This window comes from Temnothorax nylanderi, unplaced genomic scaffold (genome assembly GCF_030848795.1).
Source record: "Temnothorax nylanderi isolate EJ_2023f unplaced genomic scaffold, tnyl_v1.0 TNYL_tig0170_pilon, whole genome shotgun sequence".
Lineage (NCBI taxonomy): Eukaryota > Metazoa > Arthropoda > Insecta > Hymenoptera > Formicidae > Temnothorax > Temnothorax nylanderi.
Genome location: NW_027249232.1, coordinates 355,636 through 378,812, shown reverse-complemented (window position 1 = coordinate 378,812; position 23,177 = coordinate 355,636). Strand labels below are relative to the sequence as shown.

General features: G+C 37.7%; 2 protein-coding genes across 2 annotated transcripts in view; both read left to right on the top strand.

The window, feature by feature from the left end:
- The first annotated feature begins 459 nt into the window (after positions 1 to 459).
- Positions 460 to 1,815, top strand: LOC139777990 (adenylate kinase isoenzyme 1). The gene is made up of 2 exons (XM_071715714.1): positions 460 to 735; positions 1,099 to 1,815. Exons 1-2 carry the CDS (start codon positions 600 to 602, stop codon positions 1,647 to 1,649), a joined length of 687 nt encoding a protein of 228 aa, XP_071571815.1. The 5' UTR covers positions 460 to 599; the 3' UTR covers positions 1,650 to 1,815.
- Positions 1,816 to 7,525: 5,710 nt separating this feature from the next.
- LOC139777972 (photoreceptor-specific nuclear receptor) overlaps positions 7,526 to 23,177 on the top strand; it is a 34,624-nt gene continuing 18,972 nt past the window's right edge. The window contains exons 1-4 of the mRNA XM_071715697.1: positions 7,526 to 7,956; positions 8,439 to 8,608; positions 16,841 to 17,249; positions 22,905 to 23,008. Coding sequence (XP_071571798.1) covers positions 8,488 to 8,608; positions 16,841 to 17,249; positions 22,905 to 23,008 — 634 coding nt within the window. The 5' untranslated portion in view covers positions 7,526 to 7,956; positions 8,439 to 8,487. The remainder of the gene's footprint in view (positions 7,957 to 8,438; positions 8,609 to 16,840; positions 17,250 to 22,904; positions 23,009 to 23,177) is intronic.

Sequence of the window (23,177 nt, the reverse complement as noted above, 5' to 3'; positions counted from 1 at the left end):
GGCGCCGCGGTACCGAGCGCCGGTAGACGCAAGCTCTCGGTGCGTTCACATTGCGCGCGCGCTAGCGCTGCATCACGCGATCGAAAGCGCGCGCCCGCTTCAAAGCGAGATTTATCGACCGCGATTCTCGCTGCACTCGACGACAAAAATAAAAATTAACACAAATGACGTAGTAAAAATAAATATTACAGTTACTATTTTCCCTCTTTCTCGAGTAGGGTAAATTACCATCGATCGAAAAGATCGACGATTATTTTAGCTACAATAGAAGTCGTTAGCAAATTTATAATTGTGTTGTAAGACAATCGCATAATTTCGAGCTGAATTAAAAGTTACTGAATTATTAATTTATTGTTAATTTTGCTAAAATGTCATATTACTTCTATGTTCGTGACATTCTTCAGATCGATACTGATCCTTTTACAGCATTACACATTACCATCTAATTTAAAGCTTCAACTTCAAGGTACTTAATATGTCATATAAAAAATATGTAATTTTTATTCACGTGACTTTGCTTGAAAAATATCAAATAAAGCTATTTTTAATTATTTTTTAAGTAGTTTTTTAACAGTAAACAGTACTCGTAGAAGATAAGGATGGGCTTGAACTGCGTGCGGCCTGTCGATCCCTTGTGTGCCGTGATACCAAGAAACATTGGGCTCGATGCTTCATCAGTTAGAGAATCAGGACTGCCGATTATCTTTTTGATTGGAGGTCCAGGAGCAGGAAAGAGTTCGTTGAATTTCTACTTACGATTTCATATATTTTATATAAACTAAGCACTCCTTTTGAATAATCAAATCAATAAAGTTAATACTTCTTTTATTCGCAATTTCTTTTAGCTATTAAAAATGTTTTTAAGTAATTCGCTAAGTTTGGAATATATTATATAAAATAACAAATTATTAAACTCTGTTGTGTATTATTACAATTAGTAGTATAATAGTTGTATAATATCCATGCATCATAGATAAATTTGTATGCAAAATAAAAATTAATACATTAGTTTCGTGAGTAGATTTCAAGATAATAACTTGGAAGCAATTTTAGTTTCTTTAGATTTAGGAATAATTTTGATTGATCTTTTTCCTGCAGCGACACAGTGTATCCGGGTAGCAGAGCATTACGGTTTCTGCGCCATTGTAAGCAGAGAATTGTTGCGCAACGAGGTGTCCACCGGTTCGCAGAGAGGCGTTATTCTGGCGTACTTGATTTCTGAGGGTAAACTAGTTCCCTCGGATGTCATGGTGGAGCTCATCAAGGCGCGGATGCTGAGTAGCTTAAGTGTCTCGCGAGGTTTCCTGGTGAGCGGGTTTCCCAGGGAGAAGATACAGTGTCAGCATTTCAATAGACAGATCCGACCGCCGGATCTCGTTCTGTACCTGTACGTCAGAAACTCGCTGCTGATGGAACGAGTCCTAGCCAGGACCATCACCGCCACCGAGAGGCAGGAGCGCAGTATTGATGAAAATTGGCGGCGAATTAAGGATCACAGTCGAATGATCAAGCCTGTCCTCAGGTATTACAAGAAACAACTGGTGGTCATCGATGGCGAGAGAGACGAGACGGAAGTTTTCCAAGATATTTGCTGCGCGATTGATAACGTCTTGATGAACTTTCCTAGTACGTCTGGTAGAACCAGTTAATTAGAATTTACATGATAACTGCGCTGAGCCAGCGTACATGACACATCGATTATCGTGCAAAGTTATAAGTTATTGATGGATTACGCGAAAATAAACTTTGCTTTATTATGTGCTAAACAACTATGCTATATATTAAAACAATAATTATATATACATACCGAAATTGTAATTAATATTGTAACAAATTTTACAACATAAATAGCAGGATATGTGAAAGAAATAAATATTGTTTTTTAATTTATTATTATTATATTATTATATTTGTTATATTACTGTTATATTTATAATAAATTGGTTTGGTTATAATCACAAAATGTTTTATTTCTGGAAATCTATTTATTTTTAAGCAAAAGGTAGATTTATACTTTTTGTTTTATCAACGCCAGGATGAATAATGAAAACTATGCATTTAGCACTGGAAAGATTACATTCGCTTTTATTCACCAGCGATAAGTTATCATTGTTTGATACGTACGAAAGAGCGTGAGATATTTGACATAATCAATACATTAATAAATTATATCTATGTACGTATATTAAATTGCAACAAATTCTTGTAAAAATTATAATATATATATAATACACAAGATGTTTTAGGAACCATGGGATAAACTTTAGAGTGTGGTAGATCTCACCAAAAAATCGATTTTTGTTAAAGAATAACGTGTCTTCTGACACATCCTTGAGAAGCTACGCATTCTTTCTGGCACTACCTGTTTTTTTATTATTTTTTATTATTTTTATTTACACATTTTATTACAAGAGATGTTCAAACTGCCTTGCATCTGATTACATTTTAATTATATCTCTACAATGAATTCCTTAATACACAATATATTTCGTAATATACTATACATATATCTACACATGTATGCACGTGTGTACACACATAAAGTGAGTCAGGAAAAACAAAATATCTAAATATCTTTGTTTGGTCGTCGATAAAAAAAAAGATTTAAGAGAAAATACAGTTCAAAAGGCCATATATGATGATACTCTTCTCCAGAAATGATATTTCTCTCTTATGGTTATTTTCAAGATCATTTTGAGGTAATTAGCACCTTTTTCAATGGCACTAGTTTTATTTCTAATTTGATAGCGTTATAATCGGCAAATTCATTAACTTGTACGTAGCACTATTATTTTCAACTGACTGGACTTAGAAATTTAAGATTGACAATGGATATTTTGATATAGATAGAGCTGATAATGCATATTATATGTTATTTAAAGTTACTTCGAGTAAAGTAAAAGAAATCTCATAATTAAGAAATCTCGATAATTAACAAAAGTTTTATGTGGTTTTCAAAATCTGTCCTGTGAAGTTCTATATTGATGTAGTGATATGTGATAAAATTGTGATAAAATTTACTTTCATATAGTATTTGTATTACACTTGATTTGTTAACGCCACCTTCTCGAACGATTTGCCTAGTACTGATATGTGAATTTTTATTTATTAAACGCAGCAAGAATATTTATCAAATTTTAGCTTAAAAATGTTTTAATCCAAGGTCATTTGAAGATCATAGTAGAATCATAATCATTGAATTTGTTTTGTATTCGACTCTATCAAATTAGATACAATCTGGTGTCATTTTAAAAAAATCACTGATCTGAAAATAACTTTGAAAATAACCTTAAAAGAAAAGCGATTTGTATGGTCATATCAGGTCTCTTGAATAGTGCAACTTTTCTCTTATTATTGTTAGATATTTTCTTCTATTTTCAAACTTAACAGAGTATTCTCTTTTTCGTGACTCACATAATATACAGTATATAGTCTCATATACTAGTATATGCACGCCCGCGCGTACATATGTATATATTGCTTTTTTTTATATACAAGGTGATTCGGAACTGGTGCATGGTATACAAGAGGGAAAAGGTGATTCGACATAAAAAGAAAATAAATCAGGAATGTAAAATAAAACTTTTTTATACAAGGCTTTGTTTTCTAAAAAAAAAAAACAAGTTTGATTTGCCAGGTACGTTTATTTATGAGGTCACGTTAAATTATTATATACCACGCATAATATTGCGAGTTAAAAGAAATCAGTAGCCTTTGAATACCTACTTGAAGACATATAAAACACACTGGAAAGTGTCCATACCAATTTAATACGGAAAACATAATTATGTATACGACAAAGTGAGCAACAATTTTAACAATTTTTAATAAAATATAAAATTCTTAAAAAGTAAACACATCTTGTCTTATTGTGTAGCTTCGAAGTATCTTTTTAATATTTATAATTACAGATGCGTATTAAGTGCACGCGTACTAAATATTCAAAGTTGTCTTCCTGTAAAATAAAGCATATTTAAAAAAGTTTTGTCCTATACTTCCTTTTTCTTTTTCTTATTTTTTCAAGTAGAATCACTCTGTTTTGGCTTCTATCACCAATATACAAATACATAAATGCATATGTGTGTACATATTTACATAAATTTTTTTTATATTGTATTACTTTTATAATTACAAATAAGATATTTATTTTAATTTTAATAACATAATTTAATCTCTTTAAAAATAATATCATCATTACTTAGAATTTATATCTTGAGGGGAAGCTTCTAAAAATAAAATATTTTTTCTTTTCATTACCATAGCTTCTTTTAATGTGTTTTTTATACAGCAAACCCCGCTGTTAAATATCATTTTTATATCGAAGGTCATAATTTTTTTTATCAAGTAGAACTTGACGCAACACATAATCTCGTATTACGTAGGTCGCTGTCGTATTTGTGCTAAAAAAAAGAATTTTTTTCTGAGAACTCACATAAAGTACCACATATATATCTTTATCATACATGCATGAAAATAACGCTTGTCTAAGGAACGTTGCACAAAAGACGCGCTAAGAAAGCAGAGGCGTGTAAATTTGCGGGGTGATGCTTGAGATGTGCGCACCGATCGGAGCATCCCCTTTGAGGTATTCATCGAGGGAGGAAGAGCGACTTCCTCTCTGCTGCTCGTTCTACTTTCTAGCGTGGCATTAAACGAGGCGAACGAGAGTTTGATGGATGTCTCGCAAATACTCGGCTTCTAAGAAATTGATCGTAATCGTATTCTCAAAAATTTTAATCCTTCAGTAAGGATTACGTAAAATCTACGATTATCCACGTATCCTCTATCTTAAAGATATCGCGAGAATCTACAGGAATTTTAACTTAGTTGTGATGAAGTTTGCGTAAGAGCTACGATGGAAATCAATTTATGCGACAAATTACAAAAATTACTTATCTTAACAAATTAGAAATTAATGCCAACTGTATTTTATATTACTTGCATAGCTATCATAACGAGTAGAAAAAAATAATTAAAGTGATGAAACAAGGAAATAATCAACCAAGTATGAATATAATATAGTAATAGATAAATGTACATGTATATTTCGTAACAATATTAATTTCATAATATTAATTTTTTATTGAAAAACTGAATATTTTACCTAACCTGACCTAATTTGATATTTAATTAATCACGAAAATTATCATTACAAACAATGATCTTATATAATCCAGCTATACGCCAACGATAAAAAGACATTGACTTTTCGACTCTCCAGTCTTGAAACACTCACTTATGTCGTAACGGAGAGCGTGAGAATATAAATTTCCATTAATTGTTATACCGCTGAAGATGGCTCAATTTGGAGCCGAAACATTCTGACCTTCTATGTGGAATATTTGAATAAATTAATTTTATCTAAGATTACGCACCAATAAAAAACAGCATATTGTACTCTCATAGCCCTTCAATCATATGTGTGGTTTATTTTCGAAAGTTCTAAATCTTTTTACTTTTATTTAAATATTTAACAATGCATCAGAAAATGAAATCAGATATGGAAATTGAATAGATACACGAATTGAAAATTAGAACCGTAAGTTTAGGCTCAAGTTAAATTCTAATTTGTATTATGTTGGTTTGTCCATATTACATTACGGTATTTATATCATAAAGTTGTATTATAAAAGGCCGCAGTGTAATTTTAAGTATAATTTTATCGTAAATACGTAACTTTATACATATAATGTAAACGTTCCTTTCTTACAATATTCGGATGATTGATCACCGTCACTGTACCATTTCTATCTCCACAGACATATATGTATATATATAAATATATATACACATATATATATGTATATATGTGTACATATGACGAACAATCCTGCCGTCCCATACGCGCATTCCCATGTATTGCCATAAGCTCCGCACGCGCGCGCGCTCCTCCGCTTCTCAATCCCCGATATTCCACGTAGCTTTGTATCCCCTTTCACCCCGGTGGATCGCAATTGTCTGCGTGCACACCGACACGCTGACGCCAAGTTCCTCGACTACTCCGCGTTTGCCGGATCCCTTCTACCCCGATCCACCCCTACGGCGCGGGTGGATGGGTGGTTGGCTGCGTTTATGAGGCCGCGGGCCCGAAATTGAAAGGCATCCAGCTTCGCTGGAAGGGGGGTCGCGGGGGACGGGAGGGCATGCAGCAGTCACCGACAAGCGAAAGAGCGTATCAGAGGGTAATCCTATTGGTGGACGCCGGCGTCGCGACGTCCCGGCGTCATTGGTCCATACGCGATCCGCAGGGCGTGGCGACGTCAGCCTGGTGGGGTTGTCGCATCCCTGGCAACGATTACCAGAAGGCAACCAGGGGTTCGCGCGACGGCAGGAATCCAGCATGGCGGCGACCCAGGCAGCAACCCCTAGAACACCGTCGCGAGCTTTCGCCTACCACACCACGCCGCCGCCGCCGCCGCCACCACAACGACGCCCGGCATCGCGCGGTATATCGGACCCGTTACCGATTGCCCGCACCCACTCTCTCTCTCTCGTGGATCTCGCTCGATTTGTCCGGGAGAACACTTCAGGAGTCGAAAGTTCGATCGTTCGATTAATTGCTCCGTTAGCATCTCCTTTTGAACGTTGATTCTCCGGCGAGAATGACAGGGGCGACTCCGTCGGTTCAAGAGTTTCTTTTTTCTCGTGGAGGACTGTTTGGAATCTTTTTATCTAGAAAATATCAATTCTAATCTGACAAATAATACAATATTGAAAAGTATAATTTATCTTTGACGTGAACGTAGCATGGAAATTGGCATTCTGCAATCATCTCGATAATGCCTCGCTGCTTCTTGATAACATTCAACTTTTTCCTTTCCATTTATATTTCAATTATGACTCTTGTGCCGCGAATTATATAAAAATAGATCGAGTGAAAGTTTCTTAAAAAATTGTTTAATCAAAGAGCAATAAAACAGAAAATTACGTAACTTTTATCGTCAAGTCCCGCTCGTAAACCTTTAATTGCTTGTAAATTACTCGACCATATCCCTCGGCCGGGTTCGATTAATCTACGGCAGATCAAAAGAGTCCCGGCCGTCATTCAGCGCATCGTCACTTTTTATCCAGGCGATCCGATGCCGAGGCGACTCGGCAAAGAGAAGCTCGCCGTCGCGTAGCCAACGATCAACAATTGCCCCGACGCTCCAGGTAGGCGTCGTTTCCCGTGACGGCGGCGTCTCGCTTCGGTAGGGGGGCAGTTTTAGTCTGGGGGGTCGCCGGGGGTGGGGAGATACCAGGCGTCATCGGAAAGGGTCGGAGGGGTCGGCGCAGGCGCCTTGTCCCGACGACGGGCGTCGCGGCGAGGCACCGCGTCAAACGTGGAGGCTATAGGTTAAATCCTCCCGCTCCTCGTTTTTGTCGTTTTTCCGGCGTTGCCTCCTGATCCCGCCTTCAAAAGTGCCGGCGGACCAATCGGCGCCGGGCGTTGCTCGTCCGCTGCCTCCGACGGCACGGCAAGCGCCACGACGACGGCGACGGCGACGGCGACGACGGTGGCGGTGGCGGTGGCGGTGGTGGCGGCGGCGGCGACGACGACGCCGACGTCATCCGCGGGTAACGACGACTCGCCCGAGAGATCCTGGATCGGGACGCCGCAGACGTCATACGCCAATCCGACATCGACAAACGATCGTTCCGCCTACTCGTCGATCTCGATAGCGCGTGAACCGCGGACAACCGCACGATATCTTCCTCGCGGTACCAAGATACTTCTTCTCACTTCGCGTTCGCCGGTCTCGATCGCGCCTCGTGATTTTAAATTTCTTCGGATTCGCCCAAGTGCATCACATTCGCCGATACCGGTGGTGATTGTTGGATTGGAGAATCGGAGATCGAATCGGGTCGAGCGGTCCAAGAACTTGGTGGTAGATTAAAGAAGATCGGGAAGTCAGTGATCGCAGAAGAAGTGACCTACGTTTTACGGTGCGGATATGCAAGCTTGAAATTCCCTGAGTGAGTCTGCAATGATTTTCAATTGGATATGAGCACATTTGAGCTTTGCTTTGAAAGGAGCGATTTTTAGTGAAGATAAATTAAAATAGCCTTTCTTCATTAAGAGGAATTAGACATTTCTCGTTAGAGATAAGAGATATGTTTAATAAGATAGATAATTTTGCTAAAGAAGAGTGAAAGATTACTTTAGTTGTTGCAACGATTATTTTAAGAAAAATGTTATTTGAGAAATCATCTTTCGTTTAACTTGATTAAAATCAATTAAAACTCTTAGAAATTAAGTCCGCCGAATTATAAAAATAAATATATCAAACTTATTGTGATATATTATTTCTCGTTCGAGGTGTTTGAAGTTAATCCTCATGAAACAAAATAAATTTTTGGACTTCGTATATTTTATATTAAAATATGGGGTAGTTGCATTAGGTTGCAAGAGAAATATATTTAAATCGTAAGCCACGTACAAAGGACTTGCATGCCAGTTTTAGCGCATTCGACATCGGCCGGATAACGAATGATCGAGGAGGCACGATGAACGGAACGGCGACAGTCACGGCCACCGAGGATCATCAGCATCAGCATCAACAAGGTCAAAATGAACCGACTTCGGAGCACCCACGGAGTCCCGCCAGTCCGCTGAGCGTTAGACACGGTAAGATAACAAAAAAAATATATTTAAAATACTAGATAAGCTCCCCGTACGCAAAACAATATGAAAGAGTCAATGGCCACAATATGAACACAAATAAGGAAGTTATAATTGAAGTGATCTGTTATTCTCCGATAGTTGAGGAAACATACCTAGACAGCACCATGTCTCGATTTTGGACATGCGTGCTGTCTGGGATACAGTTAAATATGCTAAAAATATAATAAGAAGATTGCATACATTCGAATGTCTAATATATTCTTGGAACTTTTGTACCGTGCGTGAAAGTCAGTCGAGATTATAAACCTTTAGCATGATGGCTAGGCGTTAACCTCTAGTAAACAGACTTGACCTCTAGTTTCCATGCATGCGTTCCCGCGCGTTATAATATGCGTCTAACGCATGATAATGTCTTCATGCGCGCATTGTACAAATACGACATAGCTTGCATTTTTAACTACCAATACAAGTATAATAAAGGTCTACAAAAATGAACAAAATTTACTTATAATTACTAGTAACTTATTGTTGCACGAATTATTAATGTTATTATTCCTTTGTCATGTTTTTTATTTAACTTTTATAATAAGTTATTACATAATATGACGCGTTATCGCGTTAACGTGTGTCTAAAAGGATTAAATCTGTCTAATTTCAATATGCCAAGGCACACGTAAAAAAAGATACAATTTTAAATGATGGAATACGTGGAGATGCGCATTTATAATGCATGGAAACTGAAAGTAAGGATAACTGCTAGTTAGTAATAAACAAGTGTACGGACTTATTAAGACAAGATCTGAGAAATTATATAAAAAAGATATATCCGTCGGAAAGAAAGCAGCAACATATTTTTTTTTACAAAAGAATATTTTTAAATCTTAATCCTTTTGCTGCATATAATTTTTACTGTAGACCAATAATTAGACATTAATTTCTCCAATATATCCTCCCCGCGACATTTCTTTCGCGGCGTAATGTAACGCGTAATGTAATGCATAGCGTAATATAATGCGTAAACTTGCATCAACGCGATTCTTCTTTCTCCGCTCGCGCCAGGTCAGCCAAGATTTGATTATTCTAATGGCATAATGTCGTTGCCTACATGTCACCCTCTTTTTTCCACTTATCCCACCCCACGACTGTAACTCGCATAAAAGTCCGCCGCGGGGGTGGACCTAGGTGCATTCTGCCCATCGTTTCGCATCGTCGGCTTTTAGCGACGGACGGAAGTGCGAGATGATTTTCTCTGCTCATTCCAATCTTTTTCCAAGGTCTGTTAAAATAATCACAACATTTTTTAGCCATAGACTATTAACGATCCAAAACTGTAGATATACTTTTTTTATTGTACTAATTTCATTTACAATTTAAATTTTATTTCGGACATTAAATATATGTAATACTTAAATAAAAATAAATAATGTATATTATGTATAATGTGTGTTACTCGTTGTGTATTGTTACTTATTTACATTTTTGAAGTTTAATACGAGAAAAGTGATATTTTCAAACACTAAAAGTTCATTGAATCAAAGTTGGTTTGCAAAACTACACCTGTAAACTTTAATCCAATGATTCGGTGACATTCTCTGAAATTTGTGTAATACTAAAAAATGCACAACTTGAGGACATTTAATAATAATTTTACCTGTTTGAAAATTTTACGGAACTACAGATACAATTCGATCTCATGTAATTTTTGTCGAATCGCAAATGTTTATCCAATCTTGTTTATATTGTATGCACGGCCGAAATGTGCTCGATGACACACACTTTCTCAATCATCAATAAATTCCCGTTGTATATTTAAACTTTAGTTTAAACTGTAGTTTGAATTTAAACAAACGGAAAGTATACCGAGCTTCTGCGGTTTTTTAACACATTGTATCTCACTGTATTTCGTCATCATCAACTTGCATTTATTTAAAACAGCTGTGTTTAATACTATATTTGCCAACGCATAAAATACTGTTGTCCCAGTAACATTATTTCGACATCTTTCAAATCTTGATGGCAATAAATGCGAGATTTGTTTTTTCTTTCTGTCTTTTGGAAAATAAACATATACACATACGGAAAGACCGATTTTACAGAAGTAAAAACTTAGCTAAATACAGATTTGAAAATAATTATGTTAGGCCATCTAAATAATTATATTAGACGTTCAAGCTGATTGCTATAGATAAATAGAATATGTAAATTTTTGCAGCATTATATGATACTTGAACATTCTACATAATTATTTTGATGGTCAGCATAGTTATTGTCAGATCTGCATCTAGCCTGATTTTTATACTTCAGCAAACCCGTTTTTTCAGTACATACATTCTTGCAATGATAGCTGCTTTTCTTTGAATCTTTTATAAGAATCTGTTTTAAATCATATTTATAATTCCATTCGATAACACTTGTTCCATATATTTTTTCGGTAAAAATAGCAAAGCATAAAGAAATGTTCGCTAACGTTGTATTCGCGATGCGCTAACGATTAGCCGAAATTAGCAAAGAATGTATCGAAAAAGGGGGAACAAACCACTTTTTTTTATCTCTCCAACTAACGCAACCCCTGGCCCCACTCGCAACTCGACCCCCTCTCGCTTTTCCCGATGATCCCATAATACGAGGGCGCAGGTGGCGCCTTGCCATCCGCCAGCATTGATATGCTAATGAAATTTGACGCCCCTGCTTTTGCGTGCGTTACTCTCGGTGCGGGTGGCTTATACCGGGTGTGTATTTTATATTGGACCATCATTTTTCTCCTCTCAGTTAACCCCACGCGGCCGACAGATTGCACCGCGACAAGATTTGATTAGCCTAATGCCGTAATTTGCGAACGCGTATGTGTACGTATGCGCATTTTTAAATATACATACAATACATTTAAAACTACGAAAATAATGATTTTACAATTATCTCTTGTGTACTCCAGCTATGTAATGCGTAAACCAAATACAAAGATCGAAGGTAATATTAATCGGTGATCGCGAATAACTGTCACCGGTTTATGAATGAAAAGATAGTCATCGCAAATCGATTGCATCTCAACGTTATCGTCGAACAGATATTTCGCTGTTCCGAAGATTGAATCAGAATGCGTCAGAATATACTCTAATCGACAGGATTAGAGGGTGTGCGTTAACGAGATCGAAAAGCCCGGACGCTTATACAAAGTCACGTGAGTTGAATTAATAAGACTGACACTGGCCGCCTGTCCCGACGTGATTTGATAACGATCGGGAGCGATGCGATTTGATGCAATCAGATTGTCCAAGCTGTAGCGAATTCGTAGATATAGGTTTGGGTTTTCGAGAGGCCACGTTGAGAGAAGAGAAATTTTGGCAACAGTAGAGTATCTCTTTCTCTGACGGCAGAGTTACTATATTCGATAGCTTTCCTGGCACCCCACGGGGAATCTCTGCTCCTTCTTCGCGTCCCCGAAGGCTTACCGGATGGATCGCGAAGACAAACAGTATTTACATCGGGAAATGAGTTTGGAAAAAGCTCAGGAAGTAAGAAGGCTCGAATATAAATATTTATGTCGAATAAATAAGAAGGGACGATTCCGGTGTAACACGCGTCGCGCGACACGCGTCGTCAACCTGCTGCCTATTTGAATCAGAATTTCCGAAACCTATCGCGATTTTCCTTCCGTGAATACATATATTTCTATAATATGAACGAATATAAATCGGGAATCTCTATATGTACAGCTGCGTCAAATACATTTATTTATTTACACTGTTAACTATATATTAAAGGAATGGTTAAAAATGACTAAAATTGAATACACTGAGAAACCCATTTGGTTGAATAAAACGAAATTCTTTGGTTAAACCATTTTGTTGACTGAATATGTAATTTTTGTATATTCACTTAAAAAACCATATTACGGGAAGCAAGTGAAATGTTACACGAACCAAATTTTATGTTTGAATCAATTTATTTGTTACAATAAAATTTGATTGTTACGGTAACAAACTTGCCCATCTCATCGTATCTTAAATAACTGTGTTTGTTGCTGGAACAAAATCGTTTACTTGAAAATCATAGATTGAAGTCTATGTGCTGTCGCTGCTGCGCCGTACGTTTCTGCACAACGTAGTGTAGTACACGGTGAAGACATGGCGGACACGGACAAGGACGACAAGGCCCATTCTATAATACTAATAGTCGTATAAAAGTAGATATAAGATGTAAGCCAGTAAGTTATTGATTAATAGAATTTTTACTGTCCAAGAATAATCGACTGTGGTGTCAATTTTTATTACATACTCTTACGGCTATTGTAGAATGGGCTTGCGTACAAGTATGGTGGATCAGTTGGTGCGAGACATATTAGTTGCATTGTAGTGAGTTGAGCTTCTTACAGCGTGGCGGTCAATATGCGTATCAGAATACATGAAATCGTGCATCGTATAATAACTGTTTTAGGGGCATATTATTTATGGATATGTGCCTTGTGCAAACCTAAATATGTGACACGTGCATAAAGTTTAGTGTTACACAGTGAACGATTTCCTGGATTTTTACATGCATGCTGACCAGCACGCTGTAAGAAGCTACATTCACTGCAGAGATGACTACCGTGCATTTTTCCTTATGCTGTACATTGAAAGAAATTGGATTGGATTGAATAAATTGTACTGAAATTAACTAAATCTGTGTTATTTAGATATGACTACAAAAATAATTGGTTGACGCAACAAAAAACCAGCCATAAATTTAGTTTCATACAAACAATATTTTTGTTCAGTGAACTATATTTGTGTATTGGTATTACTAAATTTTCCAACTAAATTTTTGTGTTGCACCAACCACAATTCTTGTTTGACCATATACAAACAAGAGATTTAGTTGATTCAACCCAATTTTAATTCATTCAACTAAATGGGTTTCTCAGTGTATAATTTGATATTAAGAATTTAACAGTGTAGCATAAGTGTTATCATGTTGCGATTAAACTTTATTTTCTAACGGTGCAATTACATTCCGTTCTATTTTTATTCACGTCTAATAGCAAGCCTGTTTCAATGAAATTCCATTTTTATAAAAACGCGATTGCGGTCTCGGAAAATTGGCAGCGAAAAGTGAGACGAAAGAGGTGAGGTCTCCTCGAATGCTCGAAATGCAATGTGTTGCCAATACGATAAACAGGTTTCAGCGGAAAAATCGCGTGCGCCATGGCGATGAACATCTGCGCGATCAACGAAATGCGATTTCGCTTCTCTCTACTCGGCTCGACTTTATTAGTCACGCCGGTGTCCTCAGTGAGGCGCGAGATCTCGCCGGAATCGTATTTGTCAGCCATCCCCGAACTCGATCGAAAACTCGTTTCGGCCTCGTTAATGCCGCGGGGTCAGATAAAATCCGTTTGAGAATTACCATGCGGATTGACAAACGGGATGATGTCAAGATAGCGCCCGCGCGAAACGATTTCGCTGCGCTAATCGCTACGAATCGCTAGAAATCACGCGTCTTCGACAGTCGATGAGAGATTTAAATATTTCTCATTGTTTGCTTATTTCAAAATTCTGTTTAATTAAATATAAACAATTTATACTTTGTAAAAATGCTACATTCTAAAAGGAGTCTTGGACAAAATATGTCGTTGTTCACTTAAGTAATCATCTCGAAGTACACACTGAGAAAAAGGTTTCTTTATGTCAATTAAATATATTTGGTTGACACTTTTCTAAAATATTTATTTCAAGCAAACGAATTATATTTAATATAAATGAATGTTTTGTTGGTATTGCTAATTTACTTTATCATTCATATTTGTGTCAACTCGGCGATATAGTTGACATGATTTATTTCATACAAATGTGTGTAGATGTTGGATCAAATAAAGTTCGTTCTTTTGAGTGAAACGAATGCGATTTGTTGAGCCAACTCTATATTTCTTAATAGATAAGAAATCTTGCTTTTGTTTTGTGCTCGGTTCCGTGGCGCGTAATGCTGCGCACTCTCACGCGGCAAGAGAGTTCGGCTCGCGCCCGCTACGCGGCGCATCGCCAGTATCAATGTTAAAGTTCCTCTAGTAAGAGTTAGGACACCGTCCGCCATTAATGGGGAATTATGCGAACGATCGAGAGAGACAGCCTCCCCACTCGTACTTTTCATGGGTCTTTGTCTCACTCCCACTAACGTTTTCCCCATTAATGGCGGAACCAATCAGAAGTCAGATCGGGGTGTCCTAACTCTTACTAGAGGAACTCTAATCAATGTAACAAAATATACTTTTGTGCCAAAATTATATTCTTTAACTACTAAGAAATATTCAATTGATGCAAAAAGATATTCGTTCGTGCCAAAATCAGATTCATTAACTATTAAAGTACATTTTTTGGGGGCAACAGAATATTCACTATTATCACAAACTAACGATTGCATTGATTCAACAAATTGATTCGATTCGCCGTATCCAACCATGCCATTTATTATCTGTTAACGAGCCTTATTTGGTCCAAAGAAACCTTTTTCTCAGTGCATATCGTTATGAAATCTAATTGCTGTTACGTAACTCGAGGATGTCATGTCATCCCGACGAAAGGAAGGGGCGACAGAAACCTTTAGAATCGCCTTCGTCGAAAGTTATGAGAGAATTTTCAATTACCAATTCGAGATGATATCGATCGCTAATTGAATAACGGCGAAGCAGACCGCGCGAGCTTCACGGTGGTCCATAATGGTCGAGCGTTAGCTGGTGCGCGCAATTATTTTATGCGCGATCGCGGTGCTCGACGACCCTCGTTCTCCGAAATCAATCAGGGACTGTGGCGGGGACTTTTCGACCTGCCCCGGCCGGGGGTTGATCGCCCGAACGTGCGAAAGAGATTTCTGGGATTAAGCCGAAAGTAACGGCCGGCTGATCGAAATGAAAACGCCGAACTGATTGTGGAAAAATGATACTTTGATCGTAAATGTCGGGCCTTTCGTCGCAGCGCCAAGGAAGCGGATTCTGCGACCAAAAAAGATAATGGATTGCCACAGTCAGACATGATATTGCAATTGGGGAGATAATGTGATTTTATCTTTTCCCGCTCTCGATCGCGATATTGCGGTCCACAAAGAATTATATCGATTTTCGTTCAAAATAAAGTGATTATTATATAATGTATAATAAATAAAACTAATTTTTACACTGTGCACGAAATTGTAGGAAATTGTGACGTTGAAAACTGTTACATTTCTGTCTCGTTGAAAATGTAATGGATTAAATTAATAGAAATATGTAAATGCCATAAGTATAATTCAGCTAAATTGAAGCTCGTTATAATTAAAACTGTAATTAAAGTTATAATCACAGATAAGCGCGGGGTAATTTAACAATCGAACGATATTTTCAATTAAGTTACGCAAGGATCAAACTAATATTATTAACAATTCCAATTTCATTTTACATTTGTATTTTGCATGCAAATACCTTCGTAAATTTATTTAATAAAAGTACGAAATTATTCAATGTTTTAGTCTGAATTGAGAAAATTTAAAACTGGATTTACAATCGGTCAAATTACAATAACGCTTGTATCACCTTTCGATCCCCACGAAAAAATCAAAGGACACTCCGTCAACACTTTCGTTCAATCGCAGTCGCTGCAATTGTGCAAAGTGTGGCACGAGATTATAAGGAAAATAATTCGTATTGACACTGAAGAATACGAGATATTTTGACGATGGCAAATTATCGACATAATCATTTTTTCGGAAATGTTTTTCTTAAAAGATTTCGACGTCTGGATAAAAGACAGTATATATTAATTTATAGTTCCCTGTTTATATCTTTTTATTATCAACGCAAGTCATTTACCGATAAAATTTGTGTAATTAACTCACTCTTTGAGTTCAACGCCTTTTTGACATCGGACTCGTTAATTTTACATTCAGACAGGCTGTAACTTATAATAAGAGTTTAATATACTGTCACAAAGTTTGTAACAAGTTTTGTAATAACAAAGTAGATTTGATTAATAAATTTATACTAAAAGAGGTACATATATCACAATTTTAGTCTCTGTGTTTTCTTCTTGTCAAACAAACAGGATCGTTTTGTACCAAAATTTTACAAAACTTTTAAAGTGCTTTTGAAGTAGATTATATATCTTATCCACGCAAGGCAAAAAAATCTGTATTATATAATAATAAATAATTAAGCGAATACAATATTTGCCTCTTTTTCTTGTTAGATCTCATTGCGAAAATTATGAAATAAACAAACTCGCTTTCCAGACTCAGGCGAGAGCAGCGTCATTTCCCCGGGTCTGCCGGAGCGTTACAGTCCTCTGGGGGCGACGGGGTCCACGTCGAGCCACGATCCTTACGCCTCCCGGTCGGTCCAGGAGTGCCCGGTGCCCCTCTGCAGAGGAATGCCGACGGACTTCCCTCTGGCCCGGTCGCCGTACCTGACCGCGCTCGGGAACGGTCACCCGCACTTGCTGGGTCAGGTGCAGCATCAGCAGCAGCAACAGCAGCAGCAACAGCCGCAGCAGCCGCAGCACGGCAGTAAACCGCCGCGTAGCCTCGGACTGATATGCGTGGTCTGCGGCGACACCAGCTCCGGCAAACATTACGGGATACTCGCCTGCAACGGCTGCAGCGGCTTTTTCAAGAGGAGTGTCCGACGAAAGCTGATATACAGGTGAGTCCAAGTTTCGAACAATCGGAACATAGCATCTAGATTCCTAGAGATTGAGCAGTGCAGGAATAAATTGTTGGGACATCGAGATTCATGCTTAATAGTTTATTTCGGTTTTAAATTAAACGTGCTAAACCTGGATTCGTATATAGAAACGGGACTGCATTCCCGGATTCACAAGTCTTCAGAAGTCTGTACTAAATGAGCTCGGGTTTTAATTTAATTAGGCAACAGTCGCGCTCGTCTACCGCGTCTACACTATTAGCGCTGCATCTGCTCGGAGAATATGATTGGGATTAATTATTATTCACCCAACGACGTCCTAATTCCTTAACATAATTCTAATGCATCGCAATGTAACAAGTAATATGGATGTACAGTCGTCTTCGCGGTTGCAACGGGCAGAATTTTAATCGATCAAGTGAGCAAAAGCGCAATCTCTTTCTCTACGATACGAGAGATTGTACGATACGAAGTACCGTATCCGCGAGTGGATAACAATATTCGTCACGGTCAAACGTCCCTCGTACGCGATAGTTCATCGACGCACTCGTTAACAGTCCGGCAACTCAATCCGTGACGGGGAAAGAATTGTAACGCCGCGGATGTGGCATCGGGTCCGGGCTCTCGGCGAGACGCCGCTTTGCATTTCGGTCACGAAGCCGTGCCTGTTTATTTTTCAAAAAGCACGGAGGGTTAATAGCTGCGCTAGTATCGAGTGCCGCCGCGCGCCTGCGTGTCCCTGACACGGATCGAGCGCGGGGACGAGCGAGACCGGGACGGCCGATTCCGGACTCGCGCGCGCGAGAGGGATTCGATGGAGATGGATGGCCGTTCCCGGGGGACGGTAATAGTTCCTCGTACGAGCGCCACCGGCTTTGCCACCGGCTCTCGAATACTCCGGGTATAACTCTCGTCGCCGATACGGCGGCGGCGGCTCTTGGGTTAGCTCTCGATGGGCCCCCGGCGGATTCGACATTATACCATCCCGCGCTTGTGACCCGGCATTAGGATGAGTTCACTCAACTTGGCCCACATGGCTCCGCTCGATGCTTAACTCGATATTAACCCCGGATGATCCGAGAGCAGCCATCGATAACCTCCCTCTTCAGTTTTGAAACTCTATATAATTCTATTGTAAAAATATGAAAAATCTACGAGTCGAAAACTCTAAGATTTAACCAAGAATGGTCACCTGGGGTGATTTTTATACGTAAAAATTTTGTACGTAAAAATCACCCCAGGTGACCATTGTGATATAAGCTTCAGTTTTTCGACAATTTTAATGTTTCTTCCATTTTTTAAAATATTTTTTTTATTTCTCCTTACTTTTTCAGAAATTAAGTAAATCTATATACATACCTATTGTCCTCAAATACTAATAAATTATAGAACTATAAAAAATATGCAATATGTAATTAATAACAATGACTTTTAATTGGAGTGTAAAAATCATCCCAGGTGAAATTGCTTATAAAAATATAATCAAATTAACAGTAAAATTAGAAGTTACGTATCTCCTCAATTATAGATTTCACAGTAAAGCCGAAAATCAATTAAATCTATCATTTGTATAATTTTTACAATACGCATATTTGACTGATAAAAGTGTTTAAAGGAGAAAGAGACACATCAGATAATGAGAGGAATAATGTTTAGTAAAAAACAGATATATTCTATCTTGACGCGAGCGTGGTACGCGAAAAATTTTCGCTCTCGATCACGACTGAACGGAGGCAAGGAAGATAAAAGACGCGGCCTTTGTTGTTGGAATAGCGACATTTGCGTGCGAGAGTTCAAGTGCGAGCCCCGCGGGAGCCCGTGCGAACATTTCGGCCGTTCTTATCCACGCACGATGCACTTAATTGCATCTAACCGATCCGTGAGGATTTGCGCTAATCCGGCGATTGTGGACGGTGCGCCATCGCGGCGCATCGCGTCGGGACGCATCTGTCGCATCTCGTTCCCCTCTCCGCGGATAATTGGTTATCTGTGCGGAGGCTCTTCAGTCTTTACCGTGCTGTAACCGCCTGACCGAGGGCAAAACGCTGGTCTTCTCGTCTTTCCATTTTCGCAAACGATAAAATTAAACGTCGATATAACGTTGATGTAGATAGCCAATATTGTGCGTCATAGCGTAGCGAAAATTTAAGAACATTTATAGTTAGGTCGTTTAACAATCCCTTGACGCTCTAAAAACTCTTTAAAAAAATGTCATACTTTGCGATATGCAAATGCAAAGTAATATACCGAGACATAAATATTCTATATGCATTAAAATATTTCGTATATTTTATACATTAAAATATTTCATATATTTTATATTAAAGTATTTCATACATCTCATTTATTAAAATATTTCTATTTATATATTTTATTTATATATTTTAATACATAGTTTACATGGAAGAGATCAGTTCTACTTTCTAAATCTCATAGAGTGATTTCGCCATTAATATATTAGACATTAGAGTGATTGCGATAGTCACTCCAAAAGAAAAAGTTGTCACTCTAATTTGAGTAAATGCGGGCACTCATGAGGTCCTATATAGAAGTGAATTTTTTACTCAAATTTTTAGCGCGGCTACTCTACCGCAGTGATACGATCTCACTCTAAAGCTATAGTGAATCACGATTCACAACACAGAAAGAAGAAAAAAGTGTCAAATCAACACTGATATACTTGAATATATTATGCAAGAATATATAATCTTCTTATGAGAATTTCAACTTCTTATTTTAACTTTTTTTTCTTGATTGACCTAAATAATACTTCGTTTAACTAAATAAATGATTTTATTCAAGCATATAATCTCATTTCAAGTTTATATATATTCTTGCGTGTATACAAGTATATCTGTATTTGATTTCATGTTGATCAGATTTTACGTTTCTTTTCTTTCTGTGTAAAGATCGACTGATAAATGACTCTAAGATAGAGTAAAATTACTCTACAAAGTAAAATTTTCCACTCAAAATTGTAGAGTGATATAATTAACTCTTATGGTCACTGATCTACTGCATTCGAAAAGAATGCTCTTTCACTCAAATGGAGTGCGATTTTACTCTTTCTTGGAGTGGCGAATCACTGTGCGAAGTGCACAGGCTCACTTTTTGTTACACCTGCATTTCACTCGTTTTGAGTAATATTTCACTCTTCGACTTTTAGAGAATAATTTATTCAAGATTTATAGTATTTCTGCATTTTACAATTTTTTTGGAACAATAACGTATAACGAAATATCATTTTGTAGCCATCAGCTTATCAGCTGAATCGCACTTTATTATGCAAAATAGACGCGCCGCATATATGTGAGAATTAATACCGTAAGTTTTCCGCCAGCGGCTGTCGTCAGACCGCTGTTAGCGCGATTTTAACAGACGTCAGTCACAAGGAGCCGTGCGCTATCTTGTCCTGAGGCGTTGTAACACGCCAAGGGCCCACCGACCGAATCAGTCCCTCGGCGTGGTACCGCCAGTGTCAGCGGGGGGCTCGCCGTGCAAATTGATTTGCGTTCACACCCCAGCGGATCCGCAGGGCGCGAGACTGGCGCCCCTCGCCGCGCGGGCCCCCCTCTCCTGTATTCACCCTTCAGAAGCATATCATACATTTATTTACGCATCTCTCTGTTCTACGAGCAGCCGGCATTGTTCGCCTCATTGAATTACCGGAAGCATGTGCTGCCGGTTATCACGCCCGTCGATCGCCCTACTTTGCGTTGTCGGATGCACGTCATGGATGCGTTGGATATGTGTTGTTTATTGCTGTTGTGCCGTCAACGAAGCGACAGGCGCGCTGTAACCCTTTAACCAATAGGCCTACGTTAAACGATCTTTCTGATGTAACGTGATGTTATGAATGCTAAGAGGCGATAAACGACGCGTGTTAAGCCATACGCATCGGAGAAGATTATAAATAATTGATGCAAAAAATAGAAGTTTATTACTAAAGAGCACGGAGGTAAGAATTCATAATTTTTTCGAATAATTTGCTCCGAGAAAGAGTGAGAGAGAGAGAGAGAGAGAGAGAGAGAGAGAGAGAGAGAGAGAGAGAGAGAGAGAGAGAGAGAGAGAGAGAGAGAGATACATTATTTTATACAATTTATTATAAATTTTTAAAAATTATATAGAAAATCATATATCTGATAAATTGTTCGAACTCTTCTTCTCTTGCTTAAATTCTTTTGTTTCAGCTGGTAAAAATAATTATTTTAAATTCACACGGCTAGAAATCTAACGAGTTCGTCATTCTGCGCGAGATCGATCGATCCTTGACGACGACGTTTCATCAACAATCGTCGTAATTCCGTCGTAGCTCTCTTGTCCCTCGCCGGGAGGTCGAAGAAATTCGGGCGCACTTGTCGGAAATCCGGGGTGCGCACTCTTCGGGAGATGGTGTTAAATTCGATTACTTTCATTGTTGGGCTAACCCGGTTATCCCTCCGAGCTGACTAACGTAAAGAGGCGACTGTCCTGGGGTCACGTACCTTCTTCTTATCCCTCTTAATCTCGTCCAATTCAGCGACAGCGTCCCCGCCACTTCGTTGCCCGACCTTAAAGGAGTCCTATTTTTTCCTTTCCTTGTTACGCAGCACGGATATAAAACCGCTATACGATTCCAACAAAACCGGAAAATTTGTACGCAATGTGATTCAGATCCTTATAGCATCGCCGCGATCCTCTTTTTCTCGTTAGTAACATTACCTGCGATTACAGTGTTTGACGGTATCTAGATAAAATTATCTCTATAGATGATATAAGATAAAAAATTATGTCATCTTATTTAAAAATTATTCAAGATAGTAGGATTTTCATTCTTTCTACTATTTCTTTATTTAAATGAAATTGCACTTGAATGTTATATGTATAAAATGTACATTACAATATTGTATAAAGACTTATTTTTGAAAGAAGTAAATTATTTATACTTACTACAAAAATGTCATTATACTCGAAAACAGATCAACTTCTAGTAGTAGCAGAGAAGAAGATTTTTCCGCAATATTAAAAAAAAGAGAATAATTAGCAAACAATTATTAGTGGTAACATTAAAGTATTTTCGTATTTGGAATCTAAATCGAAAGAACTCCAATCTTGTATGAATTTTCCAAATGTTAAAAATATTTTTCTTAAATATAATACATTCCTGCCATTGTCGGTTAGTAAAGCGTCTTTAGCACAGCAAATAAATGTACTCCGTTGAAACCGCTTATCAGATAAAACATTTGAAAGACTTTTATTTTTGAGAAATAAAAACTTAAAATAAAATTGTGAGTACTGTTTTAATATTTGTTTTAAATTTGCATCATTTTTTTTATAAATTTGTATTGTATTCTTTTTATAATATTGTATAAACACAAAATTATTTAAAAAATTTCTAGATAAATCGCGATAATCATTTCATCTTTTATCTAGATTTTAATTATATTAATTTAAATCAAAAACATCTTTATCTCATCTAAGATGAATTTATGGATTTTCATCTTATCTTCGTCTTTGTTAGATGATTTTGAAATCATCTAAGGCAAACTGCCTACGAGAATCAAAGATTTTAAATATTTTAAGACAAATTAAGTTTACATGTTAAAAATCTTCGTGGCATTGTATTAATGTATGCATAATGAATTAAACGAATGTTATACATATCTTTTTATACAGATGTCAAGCTGGTACCGGAAGATGCGTTGTAGACAAGGCGCATCGAAATCAGTGTCAGGCTTGTCGTCTGAAGAAATGTATGCAAATGGGAATGAATAAAGATGGTGAGTGACAACTTATGTATTCTTAATTAATTTATTTAAGTATGAAACTCGAAATTTGAAATTATATTCAAAAATAATTACGCAAATAAGGAGAGAAAGAGAGAGATAGGGATAAAAAATCGAGTAAAATCAGCTATATATATAGCGCAAGTACAAAAGCACACATAGC

What these genes read in the sequence shown, in the direction of transcription:
- LOC139777990 (XM_071715714.1), top strand. Translation starts at nt 600, where the DNA reads ATGGGCTTGAACTGCGTGCGGCCTGTCGATCCCTTGTGTGCCGTGATA. An exon ending in AGGTCCAGGAGCAGGAAAGA is followed by an intron (nt 736 to 1,098) that starts GTTCGTTGAATT and finishes TTTTTCCTGCAG; the next exon opens with CGACACAGTGTATCCGGGTA.